Source organism: Dipodomys ordii, unplaced genomic scaffold (genome assembly GCF_000151885.1).
Source record: "Dipodomys ordii isolate 6190 unplaced genomic scaffold, Dord_2.0 Scaffold43, whole genome shotgun sequence".
Taxonomy (NCBI): Eukaryota; Metazoa; Chordata; class Mammalia; order Rodentia; family Heteromyidae; genus Dipodomys; species Dipodomys ordii.
This window is the reverse complement of record NW_012267259.1, coordinates 4,540,513-4,565,809: the sequence shown is the minus strand read 5'-3', so window position 1 is coordinate 4,565,809 and position 25,297 is coordinate 4,540,513. Positions and strand designations below refer to the sequence as shown.

Sequence of the window (25,297 nt, the reverse complement as noted above, 5' to 3'; positions counted from 1 at the left end):
AAATTCTATCCCAAAATAGTTTATGAGAGTTTGCACTTCAGCTTTCTAGGCTATGGTATTATCATTCATTTTTATCTTTTATTACTTTAATCAAAGAAAAATGCTTATTCATTTTAACTCGCATCTCTCTATTTACCAGTGGGATTGAACATTTCATCATATTTATTGGCTACTTATAGTTCTGTGAGTTGAAGATCCAGTCCTTAGTTTTTCTATTATAATGTTTACCCTTTACTCATTTTATAATCCTAGTTTATTTTATCCTTTTTAGTGGTTTTCATTTGAGGAAGGAAAATAATGACCATTTTAAGGCTTCAAATCTCTGTCAGAGAGAGAGAATAGAGGGAAACAGAGGCCTATTAAATTATCCTCAGCTTTATCCCTAATTCAATATTCTATTTTAGGAATTACATTAACTCATTTTTAGAACTGTTTTTAAAATGGATGATTTCACTCAAATAAGCTACATGCTATACTAAGTACTCTAAACAGCATTTGTTGTTGTTGTTAGTGGTGGGGCTTGAACTCAACACCTAGGCACTGTCCCTGACCTCTTTCATTCAAGGCTAGCACTCCACCACTTTGAGCCCCAGCTCCACTTCCAGTTTTCAGGTGGTTAATTTGAGATAGGAGTCTCAGGGATTTTCCTGCCAGGACTGGCTTTGAGCTACAATCCTCAGAGTAACTAGGATTATAGGCGTGAGCCACCTGTGTCTGGCCTCTTCACTTTTTATCTTCTTCCTATTATCCCAACAGGAAGAGGAAAATCACCTTAGGAGCTTGGCTTTTTAAAGAACTAATTATTAATTGATTAATTAATTTAGTATGCTGGTATTAGGGCTTGAACTTATAGTTTTGATCTCTCTCATTTGGCTTTTTTGATTAAGACTACTGTTCTACCACTTGAATCATGCCTCTAGTTCCTTTTTGAAAGCTTTAAAAATACTACAGTACAATGATTTACTTTTCTTTTAGATGCAATAACACTATCCTAGGAGATTATTTTCTGGATTTAAAACAGGCAATGCAATTTTTAATTAATTTATCTTGGAGCACTCTCAACACTATGTTAAATTTTATGGACAAAAAAATCAGAATTAAAAAAAATAGATTCCCCCTCCAAATAAACAACAAAAAAAGCAACAAAACAAAACAAAACACCCCACAGGTCCATTTGAAATATCAGATTACACATTGAGCAAGAGGTTTATAAAATCTGTACATAGGTGTATGTGACAATTATTATTCCCAAGTAATTTTTCCTGAGTATTTAGTCCTTTATTTCCTCTTTTGCAGCGATAGTTTATCCATCAGATATAGTAAGTTACATGAGTTAACAGTTTTTCTATTATTAGGAAGCCAATGTGTGTGTGTCATCCCTGATTTGCCCAGCTTCACCTTCTAATCACTGTCATGAGCCACTGCTGTGTTGTTTCTGACTCAAGTCTCCAGCCATACTTCCTGTAACTCATAGGATTGTAGAACTCTAAGTCTTCCTCTTAGCAGGATCATGTGACCATCACATAAACTGATGATGAACAAGAGAGAATGCCACTTGCACACACTCACCAGAGGCTCTGGTAGGCAGGGGCCTGCCTGAAATTCTACAGTAGCCAACTACATTTCAGTAGAATTTGACCAGTGATAAACAAGAACAGTCACACACTCTTCCTGTTCAGCCATAGAGTGTAAAACCTAATATTTTCTGAGGCTTCTCAAAAGATACCCCAGGATATTTAGCAAGCTGGATATGGTCTTGAAAACTCAGAAGCTATACCACTCTTGTCTGATTCCCGTCTTCCCCTCTTTACTTTCCAGCTTGATCATTCAAACTTTAATAGGTTCACCTTCAAAGGTGTGAGTATTGAGAGTATTGCCGAGGTCTGCTTTAGGGAAACTGAACTGATCTTATAATGGAAATTCCAATATTTGAGGAAACAAATTATTAGTTACTTTGCAAAATATAAATATATATTATTTTCATAAAAGTTTGGCTCAGTTTCATAAAGAATTTTAATTGCCAGCTGGGAAGATGGCTCAGTGGTAGAGCGCTTGCCTCACATGCATGAGGCCCTGGGTTCGATTCTTCAGCACCACATAAGCAGAAAAAGCTGGAAGTAGCTCTGTGGCTCAAGTGGTAGAGTGCTAGCCTTGAGCTGCAGAGCTGAGGGACAGCACCCAGGCCCAGAGGTCAGGTCCCATGACCGACAAAAAAAAAAAAAGAATTTTAATTGAGGTGTAATTTGACTAATATTTCGAGAGTAGACTGATTTCTATATTTATGGGTATTAGAATAATTACTTTCCGTATCCTCAATCCATCATTTTTCACGTTATCCTAAAACTGTTCATTGGGGTTAGGAGAAGTAAGTGAACTTAAACTTGAAGTCAGGATACTAGAGGATATTAGAAAGTTGTTATTTAAATAAGCACTAGAGCAGCATCAATCCTGAGAAAGCAATATAGATAGCATTTAATGTGCGATTCCTTTATGAAGATGAGGATTGAGACAAAAAATATGTAGCTAAAGCATTATAGAACATATGAAGTTAAAAATAGAAAGTTTAGCCTGGTTCTGTTGGCTCATGCCTGTAATCCTAGCTACTTAGAAGGCTGAGATCTGAGGATCACTGTTCAAAGCCAGCCTGGGCAGAAAAGTCCATGAGACTCTAATCTCCAATTAACCACCAGAAAACCGGAAGGGGCACTGTGGCTCAAGTAGTAGAGTGCTTGCCTTGAGCTGAAGAGCTGAAGGAAAGTATACAGGCCCAGAGTTCAAGTCCCATGACCGACAAAATTAAATAAATAAAAATAAAAATGGAAAGTTTATTATTGCTGATGCCAGTAAATGTCATCTGCCAGGAAAAAAAACACAACAAACAATGTTCCTATGAAGTAAGAATGTATTTCATCCTGGAAGCATTTAATTCATCAAAACCTTGCCAGACTGTGCTGTGCGTGAACACTCACCTGTAAACAGGTACCATAAGTTGTTTGGCTCCAGCGTTTCCACCTCACCCCTGCGGGTTGTCTTTCTGTGTCGAATTTTATAGCCGGTAATAAATCCATTTTGTGTTCCTGATGGAGGAGGAAGCCAGCTTACTTTGATACTCTGTAAAATAGTAAACATATATTAAGATACCTGGTGAGAAAGTGGGCAAGAAGACAGATTCAAAGAAGGGGCCCAAACAGAAGTGTGAAGAAAGGAGAATTAAGAAATATTATGGATTTCCCTGCCAGAACCAGATTAAATCCATTCTTATCATAGAACATCTCTTATTTATGTTTGTCTTCTTTTAAGAAAGCATATACAATTTATAGGATTGATTGCATGCATTACTAACTCTTCCTTAAAACCCTTCTCAAAGGATGGCAAAACATTGCAAATGGGTCATCTGATGGACAAAGAGTTAGAACACAATTTGAGAGAGATAGAAGCAAGCCATGAATCAGAGGGAGGTTTGATGATTCAGGAAAAAGGAAAAGCTAAAATAGAAACATTTTTAATAAATATGAATTAAAAAACAAACCAAAAAAAGACATGAATAACAATCGTCACTTCCTACATAACTTGGAGGGTAAGAATGTGGCCTGGTGTCACAAGGAGTTAAAGCTATATTAGGAGGATCTGGTAAACTCCAGGTTCCCAGCCAGGGAGCTGTCCTAGATAAACCTTGCTGACTGACTGGAGTAGCTGGAGCTTGGTGCTGTGAAAATCCTGCCCAGAGACAGACCACAGGCCTAGAAATACATAAGGGTTACTAGGTCAAGGATACAAGTCATTCATGTTTTCTTTTTCCACCCAACATCTAGAGCAATCAGATAGATGCTTTCCAGGATGAATCCTGTTAAGTAATCCAAATCCACAGGGAATAGGTATTTCCTTAGAGAAAGCATTCACAACCTATCCTGGAACAGTGAGATCAGCACTTCATAAGCGCTATTTAGAAAGCATTTAGCATAAAAATTAGAGGAAAAATGTACACAAGAAAAGTAATGAGACCTGAAGGAAATTCTAGTAAGAAATATAAATGAAGTATAATATATAATTATATATTTATATCTCTTTCTATGTGTGCATGTATATATGTGTTTATATATACATATATACACAAAGAGAAAATACCCTCAGTAAAAATACAAGATACTGAAATATTTTTTAAGTTTATAGAAGCTATAATTTGATTGTATAAATTACAAATTCAATAACTTTTTGAAAAGATATAGGAAAATAAGCTTTCTAAAATTTGATAGGGAAATATAAGGAATTGAGAAAAAGTTAATAAATTAAAGGTTTCCAACCTCTGCTAATATGACAAGTCAATTTAAAAAAACAGGAAAAACTAGTAGGTAGAACACTAACAACTACAATAACAAAAATATCTTCCTTCTTCCTAATAAAATTCTTGCAGAATTGGGAGAACTTGCAAATTTGAGGCTCTTGTCTATAATGTTTCACATAATTAACAAAAAGAATTACATCTTTCTATCTCTCTCTCTGTATATATACATATATATATATACATATACATATATACACGTATATATCATGGCAAAATATTAGAGCTTGAGCTTGGGGACAAATGTTTCTAGAATGATAAAAAAAATTCACATAAATTATAATCAAGAATAAGAATGTATGCATCAGTTAACAGGTTCTTGACAAGGTGTTTTTATGTTTGTTTGTTTGGTGCTGATCCCAGGTCTTGAACTCAGGGGCCTGGGCACTATCTCTAAAGTTTCTTAAGTGAGTGGTCTACCGCTTGAGCCAAAGATCCATTTCTGGCTTTTGGTGGTTTTCTAGATGTAAGTGTCTCATGGACTTTCCTGTAGTCAGGCTGGCTTTGAACCCAGTTCCTCAAATCTCAGCCTTTTGAGTAGCTAGGATTATTTGGCTTCCCAACAAGTTTTAAAGTTAGGAAACAATGAAACAGGCTCTGTGCTGTTGCGTACACTTTTAATCTCAGCAGTTCAGGAGGCAGAGGAAGGAGATTCACTCTAGTTTACTTACACTTCCTGCAAAGAAGGCAAAGGAGAAGGAAAGGTAGGAGGAGAGGAAGAGGAAGAAGGTCAGGGACATGAAAATAGAATGGTCAGAACTAGCTATGAAACTGATGAGCTAAGAGATATGAGCAGGAGTTGCTTGCTTATTGAGAAACTCCGGTGAAGTGCCAGAGAAACAGAAAAAAAACTAAAAATGATCAAGTCTCATGTTTTTAGGGAAGGGGAACTGGACAAGCAAAGGGCTCTTGATTTTTATTATATGTCTGTGGTGCTATTTAACGCTTTTCAAATGTGCACATAATACACATTAATGAGTGTAAAGGAGAATGTCAAAATCATGGACCTGATTTCTCAGTACAATCATCCCACAGCCTTTTGGACTTTTTCCAGTCATGTAGCAGAGTCGCCAAGATAAGACAGGACTTTCCCTAATCTAATATAAAATAGACACTATCTACAAATAATCCAATAAATCTTTGGAAAAGAAGATAAATACCATCTAATGTTGCATATTACTTGCTAAGTACCTAGACAACTTACTATTATCTTTTTAAAAAGATTTTTCTTTAGTGGTACTAGTGCTTTAACTCAAGGCCTTGAACTTCAAGTTTTAGCAAAAACTTGCAAATAATGAGGCTTAATAGTAGTACTGAAAATACGTAATTTATAAAATGCAAATATGCAAATTGTATTACTTATCAAGTTAATTTTAACAATTTCAGTAATCTAATTGCATAAAATTGACCAGCTTATTTAAGTTTTTAGTGCATATTTGGAAAAGCATGGCACCACTGATGTAATTTATAAACACATATACATGCACATACACATATATGTATATCCATGAGTGTATCACTTTACATGTGAAAAATTAAACATTTCTTAATACTTTTTAGTCCTTTTTTTTTTTTTGTCGGTCCTGGGCTTGAACTCTGGGCTTGGGCTTTTTAGTCCTTTGTAACCTATTATAGATCTGGCAAATGTCTATACATTCTCCATAAATTATAGTTTGTACTCACAATGATTCTATGAATTGTTTTATTAATTAAAATTAAATTAAATTTTAAATTGTGTTCATATACAGTCAGGAAAATTGGTCACACAGTACTTGAGTAATCTAAAAATACATAGTCAGTAAGTGATAGAGGCACATTTTTGAGCTGCTATTAGTCCAAACCTGACTTATATATGCATATATAGTTATTATTTCATATTGTCTCCCAAAGGAATTTTAAGATGTTGAGGACCTAATTTATTTAGTGATTGTTTATTCTTAATATGTCCTTGGCAACAATGAGATGTACAAGACGTTATGCCGAAAAATGAGCTTTACAACTTTGGCCGGGGGTGGGGGAGAGAGAGGAAAACTGGGGATGGGGGAGATGGGAAGGGATGGGAAGGGGAAACAAAGGAGGAGGCCAATAATGCTTGATAAAAAATGTACTCATTACCTTGCCCATGCAATTGTAACCCCTCTGTATGGTATTTTCACAATAAAAAATATGTACTTGGGATTAACAAAATATTCAAATCACAGTTCATTAACTCCTAACAGTCAAAATGAAATGAATCCAGTGTAAATGCTGAACCTTAGATCAAGAGGTAGAACCTTCTAAATTCCAGTAAAAGTTTTGTCATGGCTTTGCTGAGTTACCTCTGTGGCCTCAAGCTCAAGGTATGTATTGCAAGGGGGAGAATAATTGTGCTTAGTATGGCTACCAAATGATTGTAAATCAGTTGACAATCTTAATTATACTAACGATTACATGAGTAATAGTTTGTGACAGGCTATAATTTTCCTTTATCATATTTCATGATTTCCAGTGATTGCATAAGTGATTCCCGCATAGCCAATGCCTTCCTGTCAATGACTAGTAGCAATTAATTAATAGAATCAATTATTCACTCTATGCTCCAGGAGGTGAGCCCCCTCAATGATTATTATTCATCTTTGGAAATAGCTTTTTCTCATTTTTATTCATCCTCATCTGTGAGTAGAAGCTAAGTTTATGAACGTCTTTTATACTATCTCATCTATTTGCAAGGACTCCCTTCATCAAACGTTTTAGTCTTCTTTTGCAGATGATGACAGCTGGATACCTCAGATTACATTCTTTGGGGAAGTAAATGAAAGCACTCATCCATTTTCTTTTCTTAATGGTAGATCTTATTTCCTATATGAGACCTACGGCACCACTGCTTAGATGATCAGATTTCATTTCCATTTCCATACCACTAAAATCTCCACTTATGAGAGCAGTCTTTTGAAGAAGCAACCTCACTTTTAAGGGCAAGCCTGGTAATGATTTTTATTAAAAGTACTTAACACATGGCCTTTGATTTTGAAAAAAAATCAATTCTAGTAGCTATGAGTTAACTTTTGGACCTTTTATTACTTGTGAGGGAGAAATTAGTCTTTCACCTATCTTAAATAACAAATTAATATCACTTTTTTGTTCAGGTTAGGAAAAAAGGAAGAATCAATAATTTAACATCCTCAAAACCCTATTCGATTTCTTTAATAACCATAATCTGATTTATTTTTCCAAAAAAAACTGCACCAAAAATGCTAGGAGTGGACGATGGTGAAGTTTTCTAATTTAAATGATAGGATTTACTTGTCCATATTTCTTTCCGACTGAGATATTATTTGTTATTTTTATTTTATTGTAAAGATGTTGTACAGAGGGGTTACAGTTACACGAGTAAGGTAACGAGTACAGTTCTTGTTGAGCATTGTTACCCCCTCTTTTGTTTTTCTCCTATTATCCCTTCCCTCCCCACCTCCCAACTCCTCCCCATTCTCCCAAGTTGTAAAGTTCACTTTCAACATAGTGTCTTGTGAGTGTTATTGTTCCAATGGGTCAACTTGTGTACTGAGATATTCTTGTTCAGCTCAGTGACAGAGAATTATCTTTCCATGGCTCTTATTAATCCATTACTTTTTTTTGTAGATGCACAAATGTAGTGAGAAAACAGAAGAAAAACAAAGACAAGTCCAAAACTAATGTTTTTCCTGAAAAACCACAGTTCATAAGCTTCTATTTTTAACTTGACATATATCATTGCACACTGACATTTTGTCTTGCTTTCTCTACAGTAACCTTCAGGTAAAGACAAGCCCACTTTAAGTCTTCTCCAAACATATTTATTTATTCCACTAAGAAGCCTTAGAAATGGTGTTATGTGAATAACTTGCCATAGAAATGAGTCTGAAAGTACCATTTGAAATCAGGTCGTGTGACAGCTAAGAGTTCTTTGGTTGGAACAAAGAAGGAATCTAAACATCCTTAAACAAAATGGATATTGATTTGAGACTGTTCAATATTTCTTTTCATTACTCTTGGTTATATGAATCTTATATGAAGGAGTTTAGAGAATGAATTTTCTAGTTCTCATGATATTGAAAAATGTCCGTGAATGCATTTGCATTGCATTCTCTGGCTGTCCTCTTAGTTAAATTCCTGCTACCTCTTACCTAATTCAGACTTATTTTGTATATTGCCCAGACTATAACTATAGATAATAGTTCCCCAACCCTACAATGTCACGTTGTTGACACACAACAAATTCTGATGAAGATGTAAGATGGAAATGGATATTAGGAATATAATTTGAATCATTGTTTATTGGGAAACTATTCAAAAGAACCAAGTTGCAAAATCAGCCTACAGTCCCATTAACAAGTCAATAGATAAAGGCAATGGTGTATATATTGAATGGAGTTTTATTCAGCCCAAAAGAAGAATGAATTGAGTTCTTTGCAAGAAAATGTGTAAAACTGAAATTCATCTTCTTTAGGTAAATAGGTAGACTCAGAAACACAAATGATCCATGTTTCTCTCATATGTAGAACTTAGATGTTTAAAGATTTGAAAATAGAAGAGGGTCTAGTTGATTGGCCAAGACCGCCTGAAGGAAGGAGGAGAACAAGAGAAGGCAATGAGCAAACATCCAAGTACGTTGTATACACGTATGAAAGTATTATATTTACAGATGCTTATTTTGTACACTAGTGTAAGCTAATAAAATAGCAAAAATGAAATAAAGTAGGAAAGACGGAAGTAAGCAAGACCATACACAATATCCAGAACATGGTCCAAATGATTTTTTTTTGTTGACCCAGTAATTATGCACTTTTCCAACTGAGAAATGAAACAGTAAGAGAGATGCAACATTGAATGCCACTTTCTTAATGCTTATTCTTCTGTGAAGAGTTCTTGACTGGGGCTGGGAAGGTGGCTCTGTGGCAGAGAGCTTGCCTTGCATGCATGAGGCCCTGGGTTCAATTCCTCAGCACTACATAAGCAAAAAGAAAAAAGCCAGAAGTGGCGCTGTGGCTCAAGTGGTAGAGCGCTAGCCTTGAGCTGAAGAGCTGAGGGACAGAGCCCAGCCCCGAGGTCAGGCCCCACGACTGGACCCCCCCCCAAAAAAAAGAGTTCTTGAGTATATTTCTCTATAAAGAGTACTGTTCATATTTCTTATTATAGACAACAGAACCTTCACCCATGAAGAGGATGGAGATTAGAGGAATATAGACAAAGAAAGAGGTTCTCCTCGATGGTTTTGCAGACAGATTTCTAAAGACTTGGTGATTTACTGCATTTTCAGTATAAAGCTGAAAAAACTCAATGAAAGTGAATCAGGATTTAGAAATAAAATAACTCAGTAGATGAAAATGCATTTTCTGGAGTAAGGCTGACTGAAAATTAATCCTCTTAAAAACAGCCAATGGGCCTGATACTCATGGCTCACACTGGCAATCTTAGGTACTTAGAAGGCTGAGATCTGAGGATCAAGGTTCAAAGCCAGCCTAGGCAGGAAAGCATGAGACTCCAATTAACCACCATAAAGCAGGAAGTGGAGATATGGCTCACGTGGTAGAGCACTTGCCTTGAATAGAAAACTCAAGGGCAGAATCCAGGCCCCAGTATCAAGACACAGAGATCATAGAACAAAATGAGACTATGGTGATATTTATATTAATTAGAATAAGTTATATCAATAGCAAAACTTTCAGTAAATTGTCTTTTTAATATAGTCATTATAAAATATCAGCATTTAATATTTAAATTCCGGTGTTTATCTAGCCACTGTATAAATATTCCATAGATGCCAGAATGGAAATCAGTCTACTGACAACCAGTATTTCAAACTTGATTGCATGAATAACTTGTTAAGAACTTCCAGAAAGTGTTTTGCCTCTTAAGTTTCTTTACAAGAAACTTAACACACTTAAATTCTTCATTGCATAAATCTATAAACTTTCATACTAACCAAGTACAGGTTTTATAAAATGTTAACAAAAATTCTCATCATCTGTATTTTCTCCTGTTTTTATATGCTATTTTTGGATTGATGTATTTTTACTTTGCTATGATAAATAAATAATCTTTTGTGAATAAACAATGTTAGGAAGATGGGAGAATAATAAAATTGACATTCGTGAGTTCTTGTAGGTGACTGTTATTCAGGGTGACATGTAGTCATGTTAGTAAACACTTTCAGGATGACACATTGCCAGAGTACAGCCTGCCTACATACAGTTTGAGTAAAATATTTGCATTATCATAAAAACATATTTATATAAAAATCAAATAATATTTGATAGTCAATAAAGTTTTATGGGCATGTTCTAATTCAGGCCAGAACACATTGCTTTATCTGAAAAATGAAAGCAAACCCCCAGTGAGCCTCTTTCATGACTGAAATAATACAACTATTTGTTCATTTGTACTTGGATTCAATTGTCTGTCTTTTGGGACCCTCATCATCCTTATTACTAGTATGTATTCGACTATTAGGTATTGAGTAAGACCTACTTTGTCTATGCTAGGCAAAGAGTGTCTGAAGTTGCCTGCCCCTTGTGATGCTATAAGGTAAACCAAACATAGGAAATCTTCAAGACTGCTCAACCTCCACACATACTGCAAATCCACTTGGCTTGGGTCCCAGGGCCAATCCAGGGTTTTGTTGAGGTAGGGACAGTACCTGGTCTCCTCATGAGTGTTTCCTTTCCTTGATTAATCTTTAAGACAAAGGAGACTGAGTTCTCTAGCAGCTGGTAATTCTTGTGAATCTGAGACCTCACTGCAGAGCCCTTTAAACTTTTCATTCTGCCTACTCCATCCTGCAAATGGTACTGACCCTTGGCTTCCTCACCAGAAATGACTCCTCATCTTTTTCTGACCTGTTCCATTAGGCACTACTGTTACCTGCCACTCCCTTTCTTTAGCAACAGGGACCATTCTTTAATAGTGAATGCTACTAATGGCCTTTTTCCTCCTAGCATAGTAATGCATCCCTAACACTAGCTCAGAAAGTCCACATCCATGAATTTCATGCACCTGCCTTGTAGAGATGCACCCAAAAACACATCTCAAGTTTTTAAAACTATAAATATACACAGTGAGAATGTCATCTGGAATATGCTGTTTCTTCTGTATCACATTTTTATGTCTCTTAGTTAAAATAAGCTGAGCTACATTTAAATTGATGTTAGAAAACAGACACATCACCACATTTCTCTGCTCCTTTAGTCAAATTCTTAGCGCTCAATCTTCACGATTCCAAGAAAAAAATGGAGTAACAAAAAGACAGTAACAGCTCACTTCATTATAGCAGTGCAGAAATCCTGAATCAGAAAATCAGAATCAAATAGGCTTCCAAATCCTTACTGTGAGGCCCTGACTGTAACACTATTCACAGAATCACAAGCACCCCATATAGGCAGGCAATTTGGTCATCTGTTAAGTCGTATTTTATATGCTTTAAAAGTAACATTTTTAGGGCTGGGAAGGTGGCTCAGTGGTAGAGCGCTTGGCTTGTACGCATGAGGCCCTGGGTTTGATTCCTCAGCACCACATAAGCAAAAAGAAAAAAAGCCGGAAGTGGTGCTATGGCTCAAGTGGTAGAGTGCTAGCCTTGAGCTGAAGAGCTGAGGGACAGCGCCGAGGCCCAGAGTTCAGGCCCCGCGACCGGACCAAAAAAAAAAAAAAAGTAACATTTTTAGACGAGTTTCTTGTGTTATTTAGAAGTGAGGATATGGGGTCTAGGAAGAAAAGAGTGAGAAGTAGATGAGTGATCATCCACTGTAGTGATGAGATTAGGACTAATTGAATTCTGGAACAACTTCCATACCCATTCTGCTATAGAACAAACACTAGTGATTATGTAAAGATTAATCCCCTAATGTTAAGAAAAGCACATATGCATAGAAATATATATGGGACCTATTTAATTTATGTCTGGTAAATCTCATCAAATATTCTATCTCACAGGAGTTCTGATGTTTGCTTTTAGCAAAAGAAGAATATACTGTAAATAAAAGGTATTTTAAAACAAGATGATTGAGCAGAAAGTATATTTTCTCTGTGTGGGTTTTCAATAGTTTGCTGTCATAGTAATAATTACATAACAGCATGAATTGTATATTGCAGGATTTTATCTATCTTGTACTTTTTTGTTGAGAGATGATCAATGAAACAAAGATTAAGAAATGCAAAATACTGCAAAACATAAAGTCTTAGATCACTGTTTAATTTTTAATTTATAGAAATTGTAGTAGTGGTTTGAATAACTTTTGAGTTGGATTGAAGGGCACTGGAAACACAATGAAGTTTTCAAAGAGTTGAGGCATCGGGTTACTTTGGCCTTGCGCAACTGGGTTTTGCAAACCTACAAATAAAGGGACTAGTGATTCTAATTGTAACTGATTGCCTTTAAGCTCATCTTCCGCTCACAAGTAGATAACAACATTGTTCCAAACAGCATTCTTTTGTCTCTCAAAATATATTCAGTATGCTGTGTGCTAGTGGCTCAAATCTATAACTCTATCTGCTCAAGAAGCTGAGATTTGAGAATCTCAGTTCAGAGGGTTCTCAGCAGACAAAACCCAAGAATCATACCAAGGACTAACCAATGGGGAAAACAAAGCCAGAAGTTGTACCTCAAATGTCAGAACACACATGAAAAGAACCAAGTGAGGGTATGAGGCCCTGAATTCAAACCCCAGCACTAAAACAAAAAGTCCATTCAGTGTGAAAGATGAAGAGGTGTCTTTTCATGGTCAATAGTCTCATTAGTTGCCTACAGAAACCCCATCTTCTCTCCTAATTACCAAAATCTTGTTGGATTCCATTCTCAAACACATAACTATATAGAGTTCCTAGTACCAGAAGAAATTCAATGAGATTTTCCTGGCTTCCAGGCTTTCTTGCACAACCAGACAAAATCAACCTAATGCTTTTAAGTTCATGAAGAAAAATCCTCAAGGGAAGCAAAGAGAAGAACATGGAGGAAGGGTTGGTATGTGCCTAGTAGTTTCATTTATTTATTCATTTTAATTCAGAATTTAAATCAAATTGCCTTTATCTGATAATTGGGTATGCATATTCAGGTACTCAGAATTGTTTTCTCCTAGATCCTGAAAATGGGGAGTGTAATTTTTAGAAGGTACTGTATTCCCATTTTAACAAAATTCTATTATAATAAAGCACTTTTGGTTTTTCCCTAGGGTTCATGACAAAGTAATCTCAGTAATACATCTCTGAATTTGTCAGCATCAATACATTTTTATCTCCACCCCCAGTGTCCAAGTCATTCCCTGGAAGTGAGCTGTGTTTGGGAGACCCATTACCTCTTTAGAACACCAGATCCTTTCTCAGACAGTTCATTATTTTCTAAATAAATTAAAAGCAATATAATTGCCTTGATAAAGCCACTAAAGGAAAGGAAGCCAGAATAGAAATATATCAGGGGAGCAATATGTGAAAGCATACTTTTGAAAGGTGTAAGGATATAGGCCATATATAATTTACGGCAGGGAAATAGTGTCCTTTGGCTTCTTCTTTTCTTTTGGTTTATTATGTAAAATAGAAAGCAACGTATCATTTGAGGCACAAGGTGAATGATATAACTGGGGAAATTGATTTCACCAGATGTGTAACTATCCCAAAGATTTAAAGAGAAAAACAGTTTAAACGTTTGTTCATGCCAAGTGCAAAGTCTTTCACTTAAGATATAAAAATGCTGGAACTCAAGGTTTTTTCCAACATTAATTCATTAAAATGAATTAAAATGAGCATCTCAACTTGGGTTCTTAAAAGATGAAACCCAAGTAGTCTAGTTCCTAAATATTAGACTCTAAATATTATAGTTATTACAAAAATTTACAGTCCAAATATACTTAAAGTAATGAACCAGAGCCTTTAAAATTTCTGTAAGAAAGCAATATCTAGCTCGTGTTTGAAGGAAGGAATATAATTGCACATCAGCCTAATTCTGCACAGAGCCATGCCCTGCTTTTGCTTTGACGTACAACAAAATTTAGGCATGGTAAATATTCAGACCTAAAGACATACAGCTGGTCTGATATTACATAAGGAAATGAGAGCTTGTTAGGTAATCATTTTCTTTCTAAAAGCAGCAGAAGTGACTATTTAACAAAGGCATATCTTGATGCAAAGTGTCAAATTAGGCCCTAAGTAATTAATCTCTGAAACCAGCAGGCTTTCAATCTCAGGGCAGCCATAGCCAAGACAAGACTTACCATGTAATTACATGGGACATTACAAAGTATTTATGAGGTCATTTGTTACAATGTACAGTAATTACAGAGTACTTACATAGCTATTTATGTCTCCTAAAATGAAGTGAGACTAAATATTTTAATTGTGTTGAAGAAATAAGGGAAAATATTTGAGTTTCAAATGTCAGGTGTGATTATAGGTCAGCTTCACATAACTCATTTGAACAGCTTGGCTGCTCCCAGAAACCCAAGCGTTTTGCAGAGATGTTCTGTTAGAATGGAGATTTGAGACATTTTGACAAATGAAGTAAATGGAATTGTTCTCTTCAATTTCAATCTTCAGGTAGTGCAGAAGGCAGCCCATAGCATAATTTACAATGTACACCATCTAGCCAGATCATAAATACCCAGGTGTCCATAGAATTGCTGTATTAAAAACAATGTCATAGTCAATGTTTTCACAAAGGACATACTGCGCAGATAAACAGAACATGTCCTTAACATTTTCCACTTCAACATTTTGCATGAAAATATGACACTTGCTCCGATTGTCAGAGCTTCTCTTTGGGATTAACACAAATCTGAACACATTTTCCATTTTTAAATAAGAAACTATTTCCAGGAAAACTTTCCAAGTTGTAGGGTTTTTTTCCCTCCCAGAGTTGCTTCAACTGATAATATTCTGTACAGGAAGACCCTCCTCCTTTCTTTCCTCTTCTCTTCCTCCCTCTTTCCTGGCCTACCTCTCTCTTTTCTTTCCTTCTTTCCTTCTCCCCACCCCCACTTTTCCTTGTGGTTATTGGGGCTTAGAATTCAGGGTGTTGCACTGTTTCCTCATGGCTGCTGTTTTACCCACTTGAGCCACACTATCTGTCTTGCTTCAGTTGGTTATTTAGGAGATGGATTATGTGGACTTTTCTGCCCAGGAAAGTCTTGAATCCTGGTCCTTTGGATCTCAACCTTCTTATGCTTTGATTACAGGTGTGAGCCACCAATTCCTGGCTATGCATGGAAATTCCTTTTATGCATAGTAGGTAAGTTTCCATACACAATAGAAATATCTTCTGTATTGTTGCATGTCAGACCTGGATATTTGCCCAGTAAGAGGTGCATAGTGGCTTCAAAGTTATATTGTTGTTATTATAGTTATTATGGTTACCAAGAGTCTTGCTATGCAGTCACAGCTGGCCTCAAATTAGCTACATAGCCCAGGTTGTCTTGGAATTGACAGTCATTCTGTCTCAGTCTCATGACAAATCAGATTATAGGCGAGGACTCTTCCCCTTTCCCTCTACACTCTCAGCTTGTATTGATGATTTTAAAATAAACATTTTACAAACTATTTTTGGAGGGTTGTTAAGTACTGAGTTTCTTTGGATCAATGCACTTGGGAACCTTGCTATTTATATTTATTGCTTTATTCATTAATTCATTAAGCATCCTGAGTGTCTGTTATATTCTCAGCATGCTGCCCAATATATTCATATTTACTTAAAACACTGCTTGAAGAATACAAACTTTTACAGCAATAGATTTGATGACACTATTGGTATCTTGGCTATACTTAGATCTATTCAGTTAACTAGATACATTTTGTTTTGGTCTTCTTCTGAAAAACTAAAGTCTAGATTCCTATTTAGAATTGATGCCTGTAAATGAAAACTGATACTATTTCACAAACCATAAAATACAAATAATATTACACAAAGGTATTATTTCTTTCCTTTTTTGAGGGGGAATACTAGAGTTTGAATTCAGGTCTTACCCTGGCTACGTAAATATTTGAGCCTTATCTATAGTCCAGTTTTCCTGAATTGTTTTTTAGATAAAGTACCATATTTTAGCCTATGGCTAGCCTCAGACTGGTTTTCCACATAAATCTATTGTAGACTGTAGACATGAGCCACCAGGCCCAGCTTGTGGCTTTTTTTTATAACTTTTTATTTTCTGGCCCATATTGGCCTAGAAACTGGATATACAGTTTCCGTTTCCTAATTAGCACCTTCGATAAGTATATGACTACATGCTCAATGCCCAGAGTTTGCTTATTCTTGTTAACTTTCCCGTGTTTCAACAAAAAGTAGGTAAAAATTATTTTTAGGTATGATGATAAAGTTAAAAATATTTCCACATGTGAAATGTACTTGTCCTTTCAACAAGGACATGACTTCTCTTTCTGAAAAGGTATGCCAAATGTCAGCTCAATCTGTCATGAAGCTATCCTAACCATCACTTTGCTGTAAATACATTAATTAACATTTTTAAAAGCTGATCAGCAGTTGACAGTGATCTCAACCACAGCCTCCTGGTAAAACCAGGATTCTCTCCTTGTACAATGACAGCTGCACTTCTGAACAATGGCCCCAGAATTTGCCAATTCCAGAAACTTCAAGATCTACTAAACTCTCTGAAGAATGTGGCCTTTTGATAGGTGAGTAAAAAAAAAAAAGAAAAAAACCCCTAAAAATCACAAGTCATTCAACAGCCAGTCTGATCAATTCTGAATACTTGTCTCAGTTACATTTTTCCATGAAGGTTTGATCCATCCTCCACAGAAGTTCAGATAATGGACCAACAGAGCAAGTTGGTAACACAGTTTTGACAGCTAAGTCCAATTTAAGTAGTAAAATGTAGTGCAATTTGACCAAAAACATGGGTAATTATCAATACTACAATCAGTATTTCAATCAGATATGCAATCATTATACATCTAATTGATTAGCAATTAGCAGCACCTGTAGTTGGCTATAATTTTAATTACTGATTACAAATTGTGGCTGATTATTTAAAATGGTAGCTGCAGTAGTACCATTAGATTATAAGGAAAAGAATTAAACAATTCTAAAATGATTAGACAATTGCAGTTGAGATGAAAGCCAATGCAATGAAATGTTTCTTTAAATATTTTTATTTTAAGTGATGTTAGTAGCTTTTACTTAATTTTTTTCTTCCACTGGCACAGCAGCTGTCCAAGAATTGTTTGAATACAACTAACTTGCATGCTCTTGGTAGGGGGAGAAGGAATTCAGAATATGCTATTGTATATCAAAAGAAGAGTTATTAGGGAAAAGGCCTAGGAAAACACAGATAAGAACAGAGTCCCACCTGTAATCTAACTTATTAAATATTCACACCCCAGAAATAAAAAGTTCTGCTGGTCATTTGTTCTGAATGGGCTAGATTAGTTAACATTCATCCTCAAAATAGATTTACTGGGCAGGCGCCAGTGGCTCACATCTGTATCCTAGCTACTCAGGAGGCTGAGATCTGAGGATCACGGTTCAAAGCCAGGCCAGGCAGGAAAGTCCAAGAGACTCTTATCTCCAACAAACCACTCTAAAACTGGAAGTGACACTGTGGCTCAAGTGGTAGAGCACTCGCTTTGAGCTGAAGAGCTCAGGGACAGTGCCCAAGCCCAGAGTTCAAGCCCCACGACCCACCAAAAAAGCAAACAAAAAACAGTATTTTTTAAGGAATAATAAGTATTTTAACAATTATTACAGGGCTTTTTTTGTTCTAGAAGAGAAAGTTAAGACAACTTTAATGAATATACCCTAAAAATAGACAATACTCCCAAAACATTAGTATAAAAACTACCATATGATTTTGTTTTTCTACACTGAGGGAAGGCCTGGAGAAAAATATAATTACATCTATACCCTGGAAGGGCTTATCATTCTTCCAACTTGGATAAAAGATACATTCAGTTTTCTACAATTGCAATATAATGTTTTGAGGATTGAAAATCTCAAAAATTGTTTTGGGATACTACCTATGAAAGATTTTGACAATCCTTTGTGACAAATGAATACTTTGTGTAAATGACTTTTTTTTATCATGTTTTCCTTTTTCAACTTCTCCATTAGTCTAGCTTCAAACATAAAATGAGAATAGTGTAAAATACCACTTAACTACCATGAGGACAGTTACGATGAAAAAAATCAGGTAGGGGCTGGGAAGATGGCTCAGTGGTAGAGCGCTTGCCTTGCATACTCAAGGCCCTGGGTTTGATTCCTCAGCACCACATAAGCAAAAAGAAAAAAGCTGGAAGTGGCGCTGTGGCTCAAGTGATAGAGCGCTAGCCTTGAGCTGAAGAGCTGAGGGACAGCGCCTAGGCCCAGAGTTCAGGCCCCACGACCGGACCCCCCAAAAAAAATTAAGTAAAAATATTAGAGGACACGAGAAAATTAGAATCATTATACATTGCTGGTGGGAATGTAACTTATAGCAGCTTTGAAAAAAAAGTCTGGTAATTTTTCAGAAGATTAAACATAACATTGATTTTGCACCAGCAATTCATTCCTAAGTACAGAGTGAAGAGAACTGAACACTTAGTGCCTAGAACTTACACACGCTCATCACAGAAATATTCATAATAGAAGCATCTCAAATGTTCTTCTTCTGATGAATCTGTGTACATACAGCAGAATAGTACTCAGGCAGAAGAAAGAATGCGTATTAATGTGAGATCCTCTATCACTAAACTTCATTCTATGTAAAAGATGCCACTCACCCCAAATCCACAAAATACATAATTCCATGTATATGAAATATGCAGAATAACAAGTCTGTAGACATAGAGAGCAAATTAAAAATCCCCTGTGGTTGGTGCTGGAGCAGGGGAAAGGGGTAATTTTCTTTTAGAAGTGATAAAGCTATCAAGTTTATTTTGGTGATGCCCTTACAACTTTAAGTGCTGCATAAATTACATACTACATATAAAACATATAAAAACATGACAAATAAAAAGAAGCAACTACAACACAAAAATAGAATAATAAAGGACTCGATTGTGCTTTCCACTCCAAATTCCCCATGCATTGCTACTGCTCAGTGTACCCGTGTGTTTGTGGGTATACTCCATCGAGGATTCTCTTGATATATTTCTATGGCACTGAGGCTTGAAGTGAGGGTGTTATGCTTGCTAAGAAGGTGCTGTGCCTCTCCAGTCATGCCTCCAGATTGTCTGACTGTAATGTTTGTCATCCTCCATTTAGGGTGTGACGCTCTGTCTACGTGGTACATACAAGGGGATGAGGGTAACCCTGCGGACTGAGCTCTCCGCTACAATCACAACAGTACATACCGTCACTAGAGTCTCATTCCATTGCTTCAAGGGTTTCACCAGATGACATCTAGAAACTGAGGTATTCTTAGACAGAGCCTCAAGCATCTGCAAAGAGCTCGATTGTTTAGGAGCCATAATAAAAATCTACTGAAAATTCTTAGAGATTCCAACTCTTCTTAATGATTCTTGTACAACAAAAGGAAGAAAAATTCAGTCCCAGCCTACACACATGGAGCATGTTTTGGAAGGTGAAGAGATGTAGGGTCCATACTGGTGAACTCCTGTATACAGTTATTACATTGATAAGTATAATTGTTAATGAGCCTGGTATTTCACTGACTCAAATCTTACTTCAAATTGTAGTACCTGTCTGGTCCTTGTTAACAACATGTCCAATGCTATGACATTCAGGAAACTATTTGGGTCTGATTTTGGGACAAGCATGAAATGAGGACGGAAGAAGGAAATGACAAGACAGAAGAGATGATGGCTTTTGAGGAGTCTTAATTTGAAGACAAAAAATCGAGGGGTGTAAAATGAGAGAGAGAATGATCATCTAAACGAAACTGAAATAAATTCCAGCAAGAACTCTGAACATGACTTTGTAACTTCTACCAGCTTACGTCAGTTGGCATGATTTGAGGCAGTGGGGAGTGAGTATTTTAAGAAAATATGGAGTCCACAGTGCCCAGGAGGAGCAGGCAAGTACAGGTACAGTAGGCAAGTACCTGGCTCTGACGTGACCAGGCCAGAGGTCCTCCGTGAAGCCAGCTGGGTCTATACCATCTGTGGGCAGCGCACTAGGATTCAGGAAGCATTACTTTGCATACAAAGTATCAAGCAAGGAACAACTGAAGCAGCAAGACTCAGTAGACCCTATTCTGAAAATGGACTAAACAACTTGTAGGGGAGGGGCATCAGGAAGGAAAACACTGGGAGGAAATTAGAGAAGAGGTGACACTCTTCAAAAAATAACCTGCTGGTTACCTGACTGATGCAACTGTAACAGCTCCGTATATCAACATTACAATAAAATAAATAAATAACTATATTTATCTTACATAAATAAACATGTATCCCATATATTTAAGTAACAATGTATATATATATATAAATATATGTATGTATGTATATATATGTGTGTGTATAGACTTTACAGGTAACTTAGATCTTCACACTGACTAAGCAGCCATCTTACTATTTGAGCCAGATCTCAGCCATTTCCTGTGTTGGCTACTTTTACAGTAGGATCTCTGTTTATGCTGTGCTGGACTGGGCTATGATCATTTTACTTGTGTTTCCCATATCTTTGGGGTGGCCATTGTGCATTCCCTTGTAACTGGGATAAGGGGTACATACCACCACACCCAGCTGTTTACTCATGAACTATTTATGCTCAGGATGATCTCAAACTGTAATTCCCAAATCTTTCCCCTCCAAGCAGCTAAGAGTACCAGCTTGATCTACAGTGCCAATCTTTAAAATAGTTTTTAACCGGTGCCCTTATTCTATTTTGATACATGTATATAAAATACTTCTATCACATTTAATGCCCTTTGCTCTGAACTTTCACTGGTCTCCTACTTAAAAAGTCCCCTCCATTTCACACATCTGTCATTCATTATATTTTGGTATAGATTCTACATATGAACTTTTAAGATTTCCATACATCTTGGTCTCTTTGTTATGGTTCAAAGAAAAACTATAATAATGGGAGAGAAATATAACCCAAAAGCCATCTTTTGATATTCTACTTTTGACTTTTGACTTGAATCTATTACCTGTTGTTTTTTGCTTTCTAACTTAAGTTTAGATATTATGAAAACATCTTTAATATAATATAAAGCCATTAACCCTATCATTTATCATTTTTAATTTAATTGAAGAATAAATTTTAAGTTATCAAAAATAGAGAAAAGAAAAGAGGAAAAAAAGGAGACAAAAGAATGAAGGGATGGTAGTTTTTTCTTCTCTGAATAAAGCAGGACACACTTGTTTGTAGCCAAATAGTTGATCTATTTTGTCATATCTCATATCTTTCCCATGTTCTCATGTCAAAGCCAATTTTCAGATAGGTATTAAGGATCTTTAAAGTCAGGGTTTTATCAGATTTGTGAATTCTGGCTGAATGCTACTTCTTTTTGTTCTAAGCTTTATGATTCACATGAAATATTGAAATGTTCCCACCAAAGTATTTCTCGATTTCTGAGTTGCCTTCCGGCCAGTTGTAAAAACATTCACTTTAAAATAATAAAGGCAGTATTAATGCACTGATTCCTTCCTGTGTCCCCTTTTATTATTTTTTCTCATGATCAAGTCAGATAAAGACCATGTGATACACCCATTGAACATTATAGGGAGAGGAAATGACCATGTGCTATCAGAGAACTGGGCAGAAAACAGTTTTTCTTCTCTCTCATCTTTTTCCTGTTCTTCTTTTTCTCTCTTTTTCCTCCTCTCTTCTTCTATTTTATTATATATTATATAATATATACATGTTATATACTATATAACATTTATTATATTATATCATATATGTATATAATATATATACTGTATGTAATTAAATGGTGGGTAATTTCATGCAGTTCTTTAAATTCAGTATGAAATGGCATTTGATTAATTAGAATTTTAGTCCTTTCTCAAATTCAATAGCATGTGGCTAAGTATTATTGCCTGTGTATCTTAGATCTTAAAATATAAAAGTATATTAACTAGACCTTCATCAGTACCTATTAGACTTAAATTAGGTTATCTGATTGAGTCTGGCAGCTCTTGTAGGGACTTACCTTGTTTCTTGGATTTCTTTTGAACAATTATACATTCTCTATAAAATATTTAATTATATCTTCTAACTTCTTCATTGTCTAATCTGCTGTCAAGACTTTCTGCTTTGTTTTTTTTTATTTCCCTTCCTTCTAATTGATCAGTTTTGATGGCTTCAATTTCTTCATTGAAGCTTTGTTTTAAATCTTATATGGGCTTCTTTACTTCCCTGATTTGAATTTCAGTGTTTTCTCACATATCCTTTAGCTGAGTGACTATTTTTTTCCACTATACTACTTTCCCTTCTGTTGGAATTCATCCAGCTTTCTGTTTGGGGGTTTCAGAAATTCCTCTATGATTCATTTGCCAGCCTCCTCATGCTCATGCATAACCATGTACAGGCTTTTAATCTTTTCATTCAGTATGTTTAGAACTATCCTCTAGGTCTTTCCTTGACTGTTCTATTGCCTGTTTATTATGAGTAGGAATTAAGCTTCCTAGACTTGCCATTTTTCTTGTATTTCTATGGTTTGTTCTGCTCATTTGGAAATAAAAGAAAATCCAATACCACAACAGAAAAAAATTTTAAGACAAGAATCAACTCAGGACCCTGTAATTGCACAGACTTTAGAGGTTCAAATCATAGATCAGTATTTTCCTATCTAACTGTCCTTTTTTTGGAAACAAAAGCAAATCCAAAACCACTAGACTTTATGTTGGAAATGAACTTTACAACTAGGTGGGAGTAGAGTCAGAGCGAGAAGAAGCAGGAGAAAATGAGGAAGGGGTAACTCTGTTTAAAATGAAATGTACGCATTATCTTACTTATGTAACTGTTACCCCCTCTGTACATCACCCGTACAATATTTTAAAGAAATTATTGTGGAATTAAAGTGTCAATAATGAATATTTGTAGGTATGGTGGCAAATAAAGTTAAGTGTTTTTAGAAAAAAAGTACATTAACTATTTTACTTTGTTATTGCCAATCTCAAGACACAGGAATATTTTTTAAAGAAATTAATATGTAAGTGAGGAGCAATAGGAAAGGTGTAGACAGATGTTCTTGTGCAGAAATTCCAGTGTCGAAGTTTATATACTGCTTTGATACAATAAACTTCAAAATGCTAAGGTAATTTTTGTCTATTTACTTTCTTTTGCTATGGTTGTTTTACAAATGTGGAGACCCAGTTCAAATTGCTATTCTTTTGGGGAAGGGGATTTGGAGTATACAAATCATTGATTTTTTTTTAAGTATTGACTTCAGAATCTTTTTTCAAGAATGCTTCCTGTCACTCAAGGTGTATGAGTTTATTTCAGCAAAGCTGTAATGTGAATTAGGACAGAAAATAGCAACCAAATTATTGGTCTTACTCATCAGAAGTCCTAACCCAGGTATGTGTTGTAGAGAGGGCAGACAGATATTCCTTGACTTTCAGTGAGGTTTTTGCCCAATAAACCCATCGTGAGGTGAAAAAGTCATCAGTCCAGAAAGTATTCAATATCCCTCAATCCCTAACCTTCTGAACATCAGAGCTTAGCAACACAATATGCTGGGAAGTACAGGAGGGAGGGGACCCTGAGAGGATTACTGGGAGAAAGAATCCTATTGCATGTTCTGAGCCTGAAACAAGGTCAAAATCCACCATTATAGATCTTGAATGTGCATTGCTTTTGGTACACCCTCAAAGAACAAACAAACAAACTTGTAAGTTAAATCATGTTACACTGGGGACCATCAGTATTATCTATGATGACCCACCTGTACATTTAACTTTTTTTTTAAACTCAGAACTTAAAAGTAACATGTATAAAACAAAACAAAAATAAATTAGTAACACGTACTGTACTATGATAGCCTTACTGGTTCCCTGAAAGGATTATGCATAATAATGTTTATAAAAATACTACATACTATTGGTGGTATACAAATTTTAATTCCACTGTGACTTTACCTACTTCCCTTGAAAGGCTGGCAAGGAGAAACAGAAATTCTGAACAGAATGTTTTAATTTAAAAAAAAAATTTATATCCTAATTCTTCAACTTATCTATTTTATCCCAGCTCATTGGGTTTTTAATAAAACTGTGTATATACTAATAGGAGGTAAAAAAATAAAAGTCCCGCTGAGAAGGTGGCTCAGTGGTAGAGTGCTTGCCCTGGGTGCATGAGGCCCTGGGTTCGATTCCTCAGCACCACATAAGAAGACAAAGCCAGAAGTGGTGCTGAGCACCAGCCTTGAGCTGAAGAGCTGAGGGACAGTGCCCAGGCCCAGAGTTCAGGCCCCACAACCGAAAACAAAAACAAAAACAAAGAAGTCTCAATCTTGAACTGTAGTTGCCAGCATCGAAGTCTGGGTGATGTACTGGAAAATCAGTATCTAGGAAATCAGAAGCCAAAAAGCCACAGTAAGCATCTGTCAGTTTCTTCGGATTCATGCTTCCACCATGGTAAATTCTTGAATATTTAATGGTTTGCTTTTATCTCCTAGTCTGTCTTGTTCATGACTTATCAAGAAAGCATATGATGTCAGTTGGCCAGCAAATGTTACATGACCAGAATTAGAATGGGACACGTTTCGACTGAGCAGTGTGTTAACATTGCTTACAGGATCCTTGGGGGTGTGGCATTTTTAAAAATCTTTTTTATTACCTTATATTCGTTATACAGGGGAGGATTTCATGGTTACATCTCTACCCATACTCTTATTGCATTCCAATCAATTACATCCCCTCTATCATTCTCCCTGCCCATTCAAGTTTTGTTTTTTATCTTATATGCCTAGCAATAAAGATATTTATATAGAAGAAAATACTAAAACTTGGATAGCCATAGAATGTATTTTTGTTTGTGGAGATCTTTTAAAATTATTCAGACCTTCTAGCACAATACCAAAAATAATATCATGACAAGTCAAACTTGTAGTGCATAAT

The 25,297-nt window shown here is 35.9% G+C and overlaps 1 protein-coding gene across 1 annotated transcript in view; it reads right to left on the bottom strand.

Moving 5' to 3' along the window:
• The window catches only part of Dcc (DCC netrin 1 receptor), a 997,292-nt gene that overhangs the window by 180,974 nt on the left and 791,021 nt on the right, over positions 1-25,297 (bottom strand). Inside the window, exon 13 of the mRNA XM_013018919.1 lies at positions 2,970-3,111. Coding sequence (XP_012874373.1) covers positions 2,970-3,111 — 142 coding nt within the window. The remainder of the gene's footprint in view (positions 1-2,969; positions 3,112-25,297) is intronic.